General features: G+C 42.0%; 1 protein-coding gene across 1 annotated transcript; it reads left to right on the top strand.

The window, feature by feature from the left end:
- Positions 1-12,164, top strand: LOC115016863 (vascular endothelial growth factor C-like). The gene is made up of 8 exons (XM_029444937.1): positions 1-850; positions 5,461-5,704; positions 6,366-6,556; positions 6,937-7,067; positions 7,195-7,298; positions 7,993-8,127; positions 8,964-9,165; positions 11,324-12,164. The coding sequence occupies exons 1-8, from the start codon at positions 749-751 to the stop codon at positions 11,433-11,435; spliced, it is 1,221 nt and encodes a 406-aa protein (XP_029300797.1). The 5' UTR covers positions 1-748; the 3' UTR covers positions 11,436-12,164.
- The last annotated feature ends 1,292 nt before the right edge of the window (positions 12,165-13,456 follow it).

Genomic DNA, 13,456 nt, shown 5'->3' with positions numbered 1-13,456 from the left:
TTACTCCATTTGGAAACAGGATTTGGAATAATCTCTTCCCTCTTTTTTTCTCTCTTTGATGTTTTACAAAGGATCAGGCAGCCTGACAGGAAAAGTTGTGACAGAAAGAGGAAAAACCCAGAGAGAGGCAGACAGAGCTTTGCCCCGGAGGTTCATGAGGAAGAAACAGGAGACAGATAAAGAGGCAGGGATAATCTGAGAGAGGGAGGGAAGAGCACAGCTGTTGTGTGAAGAGAAAATATAGATAAAGAAAGCCAGGAGGTGCACAAGTGTGAAGGGCGAATGAGAAGAGATTGACGAGGACAACCAAGGCTGGAAAAGGAAAAGTCAGAAAATAAAAGAGGAAAATTTCAAGTTGAAGGTCAAGAAAGCCCAAAAACTGAAGAGATAAACAGACACCTGACATCGAATGAAACAAAAATGGAGGCGCAGCAAGACAAGAGGAAAGATTTCCTCTGAAATGGAAGAAAAAGGATCCGTGTTTGACACGAAGAAGAGGAGACCATTTGCTCACCATGTTTTATACAGCTGGTTTCCCAAATTCAAACAACCTGCGCCGGAAGAGCAACTTCGTCCCAGGATAGAATGAAGAGAGGAGCCAAGAGATACCTGCCGAGTCTGTGATACCCTCCTGCCCCTCCTTTTCCTCCTCTCCTCCTTCCTTCCTTTCCCTTTATATTCAGCTCTAAAATTCACAAACTTCCTCCTCCTCTGTCCTGACATCTCCTCTCCTCTCCATCTCCTCACTATGTGGATACCAGCTTTGCTCATATGGATTCTTAATATCAGCAATTTGTGCTCAGGACAAGACTATACGGACTATTACCAAACTGGAGACATGGGCACTGAGGTGAGACATTTCATTTCCCATCATATATAAAACTTCCTTTTTGTTTTAGACCAAACTACTTCATTAACTTCTACAGATTTTAAATTAGTGTCTACTATTGATTAAAGGAAAAATCTGAATATATATGGAGCTGCATGGTAGACAGCACTATCTACCATTATTGAAACACCAAATGAGAATAATAATTGGGATAATGCTCTTATTTAAGGTGTCTTTTTTATTTAGGAAGTCTCATTAAGATCAAAAGCTCTTTTTACAAGAGAGATCTGACAAACAAAACATCACAACAATTCAGGCACACAATGATCCATCCGGTGGTTTAAGGGTAGTGGCAAGCAGCAGCATGAGCATACAGGATATCTCTATAATCCACTAGACAGGATTGTATAATGTTTTTTAAAAATAAATTCCGGTACAAGAATCCAAATAGGATTTCTTTTCAACGAGGTCAACAAATGTTTGGTAGGGTAATCTATCTGAGCAAAAAAGTATTTATAATACTTTAATCAATTAGATTAACAAGAGTACGCATCAGAGAAGGAATGTCAAAGCTCTTTGGTGTTGTGAAATGTAAACACTTTGTCAGTTTGAACAAGCTTTGAATTGATAAAACAGGAGTGGAGGCGGTCAAAAGCAGACGGTAACCTGTTTTGAGGTAGAGCTGGTGATGGCATATAAGATGGTATCGTCAGCATAGAAATGGACATTGCAATGTTCAGTTGAAAATGTAGACTGTATAAAAGAAGTAGCTAAAGTCACCATGACGTCACTACGATTTTGAAGCCGCGAGTTTAGCATTTAGGCCGTCGCCATCTTTGTTTTTTGGAACCAGAAATGACGTGAGAGGGTGAGGCTAAGTACAGCCAAACGCTTAGCAAGACATCTTTTGGCAACTAAAATATTCAAGTTAACATTAATCACCAGCCGAGCCGGACACCTTGGTAGCAACCCGTCAATCACAAGGTAGCCGCGCCCTGAACAAAACTCTGCTTCATCATCTATTTTACTCTAAACTGGACCATAATTTACAAAATGAACATCATGCTGTCTCGAAGAAGACTTGAAAATAATGATTGAGAACATAAACTCTTTAGGAAAATGTTTACTGAGGAAATAAATCAAATGAGTAGTCGGGTCATTTTCTTATAGACTTCGATACAATTGGACTTGTTTTTGCAACCAGAGGAGTCGCCCCCTGCTGGATATTAGAGAGAATGCAGGTTTAAGACACTTCTGTCACTTTTCAGACCCGGAGGTTGCCGCTTGAAACTATCGGCAACAGATCAAACCAGAAATACACGATTTGAACTAGGTGTCATCAAAACCAATGGAAAGTAGTTTATTTAGCAAAATATTACTATCAGCAGTATTAAAAGCCCAAACATATCTATAAAGATTGCAGCACAATACAGTTCAGCCCATCATCTCGAAGGTATTATTGATATTAACTCAATGAATTGGCAAAACTCTCGGAGCAGTAGTAATTATCCAGAGGGTTGAATGCAATCATTCATCAAGGGAGTCTAATTTCAGCCCCAGCTTATGAAATCACTTCCTTTTCCTTACAAGAAATCATCAAACAACTATTTATTTACATATTCAAACAGGTTTCCTTTGTTTAAAGTCACAGGTTGTTTCTGTGACGTCATTTCAAACAATACTCTGTACTCAATTCTGTGTAAAAGACGTCATTTGATTTGGTTTCAGCCGTCTGCTTTACTGTAAAAGCTGTTCACGAGCGCACCAGGAATAATTGGTGTTCTTCTGTGGAAGTGTGGGGATGTGGGGATGTGGGGATGTGGTAAAAGCTTCCTCCTTGTCAACAGTGTCTATAATAACCGTGCGTCATGATATTCTCTGTTATTTATTGATGTTCAATAACCGCAGGGGTTATGTCCAAATTCACTGAAGGAGATCTTCTTGAAATTGAATGAAGGATTACGTTTGTACGTAACATTAGCTTCATTACTGGGAGATAGAGCGAGTGACGAATGCATGGGTGTGTGCATGTGCGTGTGTCTGCGTGCCAGCAGTGTCTAATGCTGGACCTCATAGTCCCACAGCAATGACCTCATCATGTGATTACTTAACAACACAAGGGGGGGAGAGAGAGAGAGAGCAAGAGAGAGAGACAGAGACAGAGACAGAGAGAGAGAGAGAGAGAGAGGATAAGGAAAGAAAAAGGATAAGAAGAAAAAGACCTTGAAAGAAAGAGAGACAATAATCCATCCTCCAATTCATAATTACAACTGCCCATCATTGGAGGGAGCATGTCTGACAGTGTTATTCAGGCTTCAGCTCAAATACTAAAATCTGGACCAAAAAAAACACACACCTGCAGAAATGATGTGTGTAAATCAGGATATATATACTGACAATTGACAATTCTACTTAACTCTAAAAGTAATGTAGAGGTGTGTGTGTGGGAGATGTGATTCACTACTTCCAAGAATCTATTTTTAAAAAACGTTTCTTTTTCACCACAAATTTATTTATTTTTGAAATTGGCAAGTTTCTGAGAAATAGAAAATGCAGCAATGCAATGTGTGTTTACATTATTGCATTATTAAGCGCTCGACGGACTGGAGTAGATCCTGAAATTATGATCCGGCTCTGGACTGAAACCAGAATCCATTTTTAATCAGGAATTGCAAGGGGGGAGAGAGAGAGAGAGAGCGAGACAGAGAGAGACAGACAGACAGACAGAGAGACAGAGACAGAGAGAGAGAGCGAGAGAGAGAGACAGACAGAGAGAGCGACAGAGAGAGAGAGAGAGAGAGACAGACAGACAGAGAGAGCGACAGAGAGAGAGAGAGCGAGAGAGAGAGACAGAGAGAGACAGACAGACAGACAGAGAGACAGAGACAGAGAGAGAGAGCGAGAGAGAGAGAGAGAGAAACAGAGAGAGAGAGCGAGAGAGAGAGACAGAGAGAGACAGACAGACAGACAGAGAGAGAGAGAGAGCGAGAGACAGAGAGCGAGAGAGAGAGAAAGAGAAACAGAGAGAGAGAGAGAGAGACAGAGAGAGACAGACAGACAGACAGACAGAGAGAGAGAGAGAGAGAGACAGAGAGAGACAGACAGACAGACAGAGAGAGAGAGAGAGAGAGAGCGAGAGAGAGAGACAGACAGACAGAGAGAGAGAAACAGAGAGAGAGAGGAGAGAGAGAGAGAGAGAGAGAGAGAGAGAGAGAGAGAGAGAGAGCGAGAGAGAGAGAGACAGACAGACAGACAGAGAGAGAGAGAGAGAGAGAGAGCGAGGGAGAGAGAGAGAGAGAGAGAGAGAGAGAGAGCGAGAGAGAGAGAGAGAGCGAGAGAGAGAGACAGACAGACAGACAGAGAGAGAGAGAGAGCGAGAGAGAGAGAAACAGAAACAGAGAGGAGAGAGAGAGAGAGAGAGCGAGGGAGAGAGAGAGAGAGAGCGAGGGAGAGAGAGAGAGAGAGCGAGGGAGCGAGAGAGAGCGAGGGAGCGAGAAAGAGAGAGAGAGAGCGAGGGAGCGAGAGAGAGATAATGGAAAGACTGATAAGAGAGATCTGGTTTCTGTTTAGGTAATGCCAGCTGTACCACTCTGCTCCTTCTCAGCCTGGGAAACTAAACAACCACGCTCGCTCCCCGGAGGAAGAATTAATACGTGACACTCCCCGCTGACATTTAGTCCCCACAGACGCTACAGCAGCCAGTCTGTTACACTATTAACCTTTGTATCGCTCATCTACTGTATCTCCTCGGAGTGGAACAGAGTCATCTATCCTGACGGCAGAAAAACCATTACGGGGATGACTCACAGCAGGAATGGTTTATAGAGCTACTGTAAACTGAGATTTCCTGCTTAGACCTGGTGCACCACATAAAGCTCTCTCTGTACAATAATAACAATAACGTGCTGTGTTATTACATCCACTTCTCCAGTGTGTTTGGTCCCTTTAAGCAGGCCTAATGCTGCTTTAAAGGACTCCTAAGAAGCTCTTACGAAGGAGACTCGAAGTTTAACTTTCCATGGAGGGAACATTAAGGAAGGTTAATAAAGCAGACTTACAAATGTGGTACAAAACAACTGCATTGGGTCACATTACAGCGTCTTGCTCAAGGGCACTGCAGCAGCAGGTATTTTCAATTTTACCACATTGCCTAAGGTGACATTGTTTAAAGTTTATAGCCGTCTGAATGCTATAAAAGGAAACCCCCAGAAAAGAGCAAGGACAGAAACACTAAAGCATAAAGAAAACGCAGACTTTGCAGCTTCCTCGTGTGCTCAAATGTAACAATGTGTGTGTGTGTGTGTAGGTGAGGAGAGGACACACGTACCCATAATAACTAACAGTAGCCGACAGCAACATGTTACAACACATTGGTGTCTGTCAGCTGAGGTATTCACCGGTTATCCAGCTCCAACCAGCAAAGCTCACACTGTATATTCTACAGCATCTAATCATTTTCCTCCAAAGAAACACGGCTCGGAAAAGCAATCACCCGATTCTAACATTTCTAAATATAAAGAGCAAATGTCCCTTTTCCGCTCTTATCAGTGTTACCTACAACGCTTTCTGGCAACACATGAAGAAGAAGTGTATTACAGCAGAAGAAGTATCGACTCTTTCCTGTCTTCCAGGCTCCAGTATTGTCAGACGACCAGCCCAGTTTGGAGTCAGTGACGAGTGTGGATCAGCTATTGCAGCTTCTATACCCCGAATACAATTTGCTTCAGCACTGCCTGAGGAAGAAAGCATGGCACGCCTCCTCTTCCCCCTCTTCCTCCACCTCCTCAGCGAGCCCTTTAGTCCACTCCAACGCCGAGGATCTGTGGGGTCAGCCGAGGGAGGAAGCTCTTTTCAAAGTGGACGGGACTTTGGGAGGTAAACTTTGAGGGCTGTAGCTTCATTTGAATTGAATTGTTTTTCTTCATTATGTTTAAAGGTGGTATTTCTGCTCAGTTGCAGATAAAGATAATATATTAGTATTATACTATTTGTAGAATTAGATTCCAGTGGTGGCTGGACATTACATTTACATAGATATAAACATGGAAATGATTAAATGTAACAACATATTCTTCTTTGATCCATATTTATTGGTGGTTAGCCTTTTAAAAACAACTTTATAGTCATTAAAGAAAGCTGATTTAACCAATAAAAAGTCATTAGATGAATCACTTTATTCATATTGAGGATTTCTTTCAAGGATTTTAAAATTAGTTTTAAAAGGTGATGACGTTATAAAATATGACGACAGCTGCTCGAAGCTTTATTTTGAAAACCACAATAGAAGCTTTGAATGAAAAAAGAAAACCTTCTGGTAACAGCCCTGCTTCCCAAAAAAGGGAACTAGTGGTTTCTGGGGTGAGAGATTTCTTAAACAATACCAGATCACCAAAAACTCATATTAAATATTAAAGAATTCAAACTCTATCAGGTCAGTGTTTAAACAGAGTGGACTGCCAGACACAAGGAGAAGCCAGCATAGAAAGAAGACCACCACTGTGTTCAGATTCAGTTACTCAATAACATGTGTTTTCAGTCATCTTAGAGGAGATCCAGCGGACCTCGTGCCAGCCCAGAGAGGTGTGTGTTGAGGTCGCCAAAGAATACCCAGAATCCACCAGTCAGTTCTACCTCCCTCGCTGTGTGGCGCTGCATCGGTGCGGCGGGTGCTGCACCAACGAGGCCTTTTACTGCACCAACACGAGCCACGCGCTCGTCAACAAGACGGTAAGCGGTGCAGCTGGACTCGTTAGTCTCCACGTCGCGACACTTGAGTTACTCAGCACTCACGCTCACATTACACGATGGTCTTGGTATGTTCTGTTCTCACACCTCAAACTGCTTCAGGATAGAGGATGGAAAGCATCTGTCTCACAACCCGCCCTACTGCAGTGGGACACTTTAAAGTGGACATCAAGTCAATAAAATACACACGCACAGTTGCACAATCTTGCAATCATTACCTCTTCACAAAGCACTTTGTCAGATCCAGTCACGCTGTTACGACGGCAGCAGCAGAAGAAGAAAAAGAAAAAGAAAAAAAAGAAAGTAGGTTTCTTACACAATCTTCAGTTGTGTTCACTGACCTTCGTCTTTCCTCCTTCCAGTTGATGGAACTGTCCCCGCCCAGGATGGATCGCTCCGTCGTCATGGTAACCTTCGTCAACCACACTTCGTGCGAATGCCTCTCCAAGCGGCTGCTCCACTCCATCATAAGACGAGCCGCAACAGATCACCTGTGAGTGAGAGTGTGTGTGTGGGTGTGTGAGTGTGTGTGTGTGTGTGTGTGTGTGTGTGTGTGTGTGTGTGTGAGTCATTCGTCCTGCACACAAGTATTATTACTAATAATCTGTGTGTCTGTGCAGGTGTTCCCCACCCGAAGTTCCCTGTGCCTCCGGGTCATTATGGGATCCAGTGAACTGTGTGTGTGTCTCTACAGACGCCATAAACTACTCTGAGAGAGAGACAGGTACATTTCATGTTGGTCTTAAGGGGTTTTGAGATAATGAAGGCTGTTTTGGGTCCTAAATATTGGCCTAAAACTGCATTTTCTGAAGTTTTGCATTACTTTAAAGATTGATTATCAAAATAGTTGCAGATTATTTCTGTCGATCGACTAGTCAACCACTTGCTGCAGTTCTAGTCCTTATCTCATACTTTAACAACAAAAAAACAAGCTTTGAACGCATCAAATGCTAGAAACAAGTGAGGATTTTGGCAAATGTAAATCAAAAGTATAATTTACAACAAATCTAACGTTACATTCTCAAAAAAGGGTCAAACATGCAACATGTCAAAGCTAAATCCATCAGTATGCTGCGTGAAGTGTGTGAATCGTATCAGGACACCTGAAACAAGACAGAACTGAAAACTCTGAGTGAGAGTGCAAAGTGAGCAGCTTTTTGGATGCGAGCCAGATTTCCGGTAAAGAAATGTATTCAGAAACTCCACCAGCCGAGCCAGACGGCGATGATAGTGAAGCCTGGGCGGCAAATGAAAAGATTTCAAATGAATTGCCCCCCGAGGGAATGTTTATTCAACTGCAACATGAGAAGGGAACAAACCTTTCTGGCATTTCACTTGTACAATCATGTAGTGAACAGCGGCAAACAACTAAAATACCTTCTGTCTTTCGTTTGACCTCCTTCCCACATGGCTTCCAGAGGCGCTGGACTCAGGTCTGCTGGCTCTCTGCGGGCCGAACAGGGTTCTGCACAAGTCCACCTGCGAGTGCGTTTGTCGAAATGGACTCACTGAGGACAGCTGCGATCCAGGCTGGAAACTGGACCACAACACCTGTAAGGAGGGTTCCAGCTACTTCAGTTAGTTTATATATATATGTGTGTGTGTGTGTGTATATATATATATATATATATATGTATATGTATATGTATATGTATATGTATATATATATATATATATATATATATATATATATATATATATATATATATATATATATATATATATATATTATATATATATTTATTTATTTATATATATATATATATATATATATATATATATATATATATTTAATATCACTCGCTTTGAAATTTAACGACTAACTTTGAAAATGAGCCAATTTGAAAACGTTGATGAGAGAAGCATATATTAATATTAATAAAATAGATGTTGCCAATTATTTTGAGGTTTTAAAGAAAAGAAAGGGTTAATAAAGTCTTAGCATTTTTAAGATTTATTTAAGACATTGAGCATTATTTTTACATTAATACATTAAATGCTTTTTAAGATATGGAGGGAACCTTTATACTGTTGCTTGGAGAATTAAAACTCCAGAATCAGAGTGGAAGTCTGAGTCTTTTTAGAAGATTTAAAGAAAGAATAATGAATGAATACGAGGGGATACCATAGAGTCTAACATCAAGGATCGATTTACTGTAAGAACTCCAAATTTCCAGGTAAAGAGCGGCCATTCTGAAAGCAACCAGGCAAGATCGAGCCAGAATGATAAACTTACGGGGAAGTTTTGAGGAAGCAGGGCTTTATGCAAATATCTAACAAGTCAGAACCTGACCACCAAATATTTAGCAACAACCCCGACAGAGGTGCACAATGCAATGTCTGAACGTTGGTTTTAATTCATGAGATTCTTCTGACTTCCTTCTCTCAGGTGAATGCCAGTGTGAAGGTCAAGGCGAGGGGAAGTGGTGCCCCGCCGGCCAGCGGTGGGACGAGGAGCTGTGCGGCTGCGTGTGTGCTGCCGAGTGTCCCGGGAATCAACCCCTGAACCCCGACACCTGCCTGTGTCAGTGCAGAGAGAGTCCACAGTCGTGTCTGCGGCAGGGCAAGAGGTTTAACCCCAACTCCTGCAGGTAGGCGTGCAACAGAGCCTCGAGCAAAACACTGGATTTCTCAGCTCTGCAGTCTTTTCTCCCCGTGGAAAGAACAGAGAATTCTTTTAGGGGGGATGAAATTATTCCAAGTATCTGCACTCTCTGCCAACGACAACATTAACCCCTTCTGACCTCTAAAGAAGCCAATAAGCAAATATTTCATAGACAGTTTTATCTTGCTTCTTTGTAGGGAATACCATTCGTCTGGTACGTCAGGGTTCCTTCAGGCGAGTTAGACTGAAGACTTATTTAATAACACAGGGATTGAAATTTAAGACTGATTTTTATCGCCATCTGGATCTGAGATATTTGGTAAATTATTTAAAAAGAAAATAGATGTGTAGATTATTTTACTAAGCAACACTAGAAACTTCCCATGTCTTAGCATTTTAAATACTTAAAGACATTTAATACCAATTAGGCCTTATATTTAGAATGAATGATCCACATTCTTTTGTTTGCCGCCAAAGATAATATTTATAAAAAATATTAAGCAATCAGTTTTGTTATTGTCGCTAAGTGACAGAAAACACCCGCTTCCCCTCAAAGTTGTACAATCCATTACACATCAGCTGTCTGGAAACACTCAATTCAATTCTTCATTATCTAAGTGTGGTTTCCATGCGTGCGTCAAAACAATGTATTCGTGTAATTGGTTCCTCTTCTCCTACTTCCACATTTGCATTAAAAAAAAAGAAAAAGTTCCAGAAATCTTCCAGCTGAGCTGCACGTGTCTGTATTCTGAACGCTCATTGCGTTGCATAAAAGCAGTGACAGAACACACTCAGAGCGTGACCTATGTTAGCGGCGATGGACTAGGTCATGTAACACGGGCTGCGGGGCCAATCAAGGTCCTGCTCTCTTGGACAGTGAGGACTTTGATCGGTACAGAGCGTCTTAAAATACAACTTTGTTTTGACCTGATCGATTTAAGAGCAAGTGTTTTGAAAATCTCGCGAAGGATAAGACACTTCCTCGGTTACAGAAACTTCAACTTGGAAACTTTTTCAGTTCCTCATGAGCTACCTGAACCCGTGGCTTACACCGGGGCAAACTGGTCGTGTCTGCTGTGCTCAGCCTGGTCGGGCCCTGGGGGGGGGGGGCCATCACAAGTGTTCACCCTGGGAGCTCTGCAAGAGAAAAGGGGTGAGAACCAGAGCTGTGAGAGACGGACAGTTGGGAGGGGGGAAAGCAAGCGAACTCTCATTGGACATGTCCTACATTCCAAACTCCAAAAAGAAAAACTTTCTTCCGCCGTATTCCTTCGCTCACATGTTTCCATATGACCTTTTATGGACACAGGGTGTTCAAGACATTCGAGCGCGGCCTCGGCTTGCGTGTGCGTGTAATGCATGCGTGTCGCGGTTCCCACAGCCAGCATGCAAGAGATCAACCTCCCCCTGACCCAAGAGGCCTGCAGAGAGACAGACAGGGAGGCTGAGTGAACCTGATGACAGTGAGCAGACTCGGAGACGGATGGAGTGACACGGGAAAACACATTCGAGTGAAGTCGTGGCTTTATACATGTGGGAAAGTTCACGGACACACACACAAGTGACCTTTGATGGCAGACACTTTCTGAGCTTCTTTTAAATGTTACCTATAAGACACTTCTTAAGTGTTTATATAATTACTTTAATACAGTATGTTAGTATTCAAGCACAATCCTTTTTCCATCATTTTGTCTATTTTCTTAAGTTGGATTCAACATCTGGTCACAGGAGGTGGTGCACAGAAGACAAAACACCTACTGTGATTTTGAAGATGAGAGTTCCCAGAATTTGGCCATATCCCCCCCCCCCCCCCTCCTCCTCCCCTCTGGAGAGATACGCCTTTGTCTTCTCACGAATAGAATCTTTTGATGCACGCAAAAAAAACCTCAAACTTGGATCAGGGGTTTATCCAAAAAGGATGTTAAGATCTGAATAATTAATCATGCCAAGAGTATAATCTCCCCTGTGTCTTCTTTTATTTATTCTCTGTTCCTCTCAACCTCACCCGTTCTTTGCATCCACCCTAATCTCAAAAATCTATCCTCTCGCTACTTTCTCTCTCTCTCTCTCTCTCTCTCTTCTTCTCGTCTCCCTCTTGATCTTGTTTTTACTGGCTCTCTCTCACGTCGTCCTCCTCTGTCTAGTTGCTACAGGTTGCCTTGCAGAAAGCCCAGACGTGTGTGCCAGGCTGGCTTTTACTACAGCCACCACGTCTGCCAGTGCATCCCCAACCACATGAGGCCTGAGTGGAATTAACCAATCACAGGCAACACCGGGGGACGCAGGACTGCAGCCATTTATTGTCCTTCCACATGAGACTAAAAAACATTTTTAGCCTGAAAACAAAGGGGCGAAAAGGAGGACGTGCCTCTTTACATGAAGGTGGAACTTCACATTTACATGTTCTGGGTCACAGCGGCACTTTGAGGAGTTTTATTAATGCTGACTGTGCTGACAAAAAGCTGCAAGAGGAGGCGTCCCAGTGACACAAAACAGCCGTACGGGGCGATCTCAGACAAAGAGACAAAGAGGATATATATGACTCTCTGAGACTCTTATAACACGATCCTGACTGGAAGGAAATAACCACACCTGCCTGAGAGCTCGACAGCGAGGGCCAATCAGACTCTGAGCCGGAAGCTCATCCCCGCCGCAACGTGTTGGAGCAAGACATTCAACCACCGACGTGCTGCAGAGCCCTCATGACTGTGTGAAATGGAAAGTGGAATAATGACAGACCAGACTTTATGCTTTCTTAGATTAAATAAACTGCAGGCACTCTGGCAGTCTGGAGTCACGAGATGTTTGAGAGGTTGAAGGGTTTATTCTTGCATAAATCATGTAATGTGATGTTGCCGGCCTCATATTCCCTCTTCTAGCAGAGCTGGAAATGGTGACAGTATGATTTGGTGGTCCATTCAGAGCACCAGAGGCTGTTTCCAACGCTAGAATTTTAACGACCACATGGAAAAGGATGGAGTGGAGCTCTTGTTGGGAGTTTTCTTCTTTCGTTTGTTTGTTTTTTTTTTACATAAAAAAGTCTTAAATTCCTTCAGAAGAGGTTTAATGCCAGATCGTGTTCAATCAAACGCTAATTTAAGCACTCCCAAACATTTATTACATCCTCCAGTTTCTACTTGCCTCGACTGTAGACGTAGTCGTAGCTGAATACAATCCCAATCAATGGAAACACGAGTAATTTAACTTTATACACTCCAAGTAATATTATTTGTAAATATTTAACTGTCATATTTAAAACTAATATTTTGAAGATGGAATCACATGTAGCTGTAAAATACTGTATTTAAAGTTACTATCATAACTAAATGTTGTTTTGCAAAGATAAATTGACATTTTTTCATTTAAACTATACTATACAGCTTTAAAAACAATATCAGAGCTGAAAAATACACGTTGGGATGAAGATTATTTGCAATGTAGAGATGATTGTAATGTTTGTGCTATATGGATGTAAAGAAAAACTGATCGTCCCACTATTAAATATTTAAAGTAGTTTTGAAGTGAATTAAACGCCTTGTCCAAGTGATGTTTGTGAATATTCTGGAGTTTTTTTTCCCACCATCACAGCCACAGACGTCACATTTTGTCATTTAAAGCAACACTATGAAGCTTTTTCTGAACACCTGCAACTGTGTCTACAAGTGACAAGAGATAATGCTAAATTACATCCTCATACAAGAGTCATAAAGTCTCCCCCATGTGCTGCAGACTCACCAGACCAACACATACCAGGGGATCTTTTTTTTCTCCTATGCACGTCAATATATTTTTTTATGAACTGTTGCTTTTGTCTGTGAACACTTTCACACATAATGCGATTATTACACTGAGAAAAGGCTATATCCATTAATTTTTATTCAGAACGAGGTCGACCTTTTGCACCGCGAATAAAGGCATCGACCAATCACAATGTGAGGAACAAGATGATCTGTGCTTTTATTTATGAGGACTATAAAACAACAACAGAGGCTCTGCTCTTCATTACGTCTTTGAACATTGACAAAGGCAACGCATACCAGATCCACTCCTTCAGTGCTTACCTTTCACAATAAAAGCCCCAGACATAACTGTATACTTGCAGGATAGTATTTCACATTTTTGTGTTGTGTATTCGTCACGTCTCTCGTGTGTAAAGGCCTGAAGGCTGTAGCAGCAAAAACCCCCCGAATGTAATGAATTGAGCAATAGTGTGTTTTAATGCGTATGAACTTAAAATATTCTGGTCTAGGGACTTCAGTGGAGACTACTACATTCCA

The sequence above is a fragment of the Cottoperca gobio genome, chromosome 2 (genome assembly GCF_900634415.1).
Source record: "Cottoperca gobio chromosome 2, fCotGob3.1, whole genome shotgun sequence".
NCBI classification, from domain to species: domain Eukaryota; kingdom Metazoa; phylum Chordata; class Actinopteri; order Perciformes; family Bovichtidae; genus Cottoperca; species Cottoperca gobio.
Note: the sequence above shows the minus strand (reverse complement) of the source record. Positions and strands in the feature narration are given on the sequence as shown.

What these genes read in the sequence shown, in the direction of transcription:
- LOC115016863 (XM_029444937.1), top strand. Translation starts at nt 749, where the DNA reads ATGTGGATACCAGCTTTGCTCATATGGATTCTTAATATCAGCAATTTG. An exon ending in CTACTCTGAGAGAGAGACAG is followed by an intron (nt 7,299 to 7,992) that starts GTACATTTCATG and finishes CATGGCTTCCAG; the next exon opens with AGGCGCTGGACTCAGGTCTG. An exon ending in GAAACTGGACCACAACACCT is followed by an intron (nt 8,128 to 8,963) that starts GTAAGGAGGGTT and finishes TCCTTCTCTCAG; the next exon opens with GTGAATGCCAGTGTGAAGGT.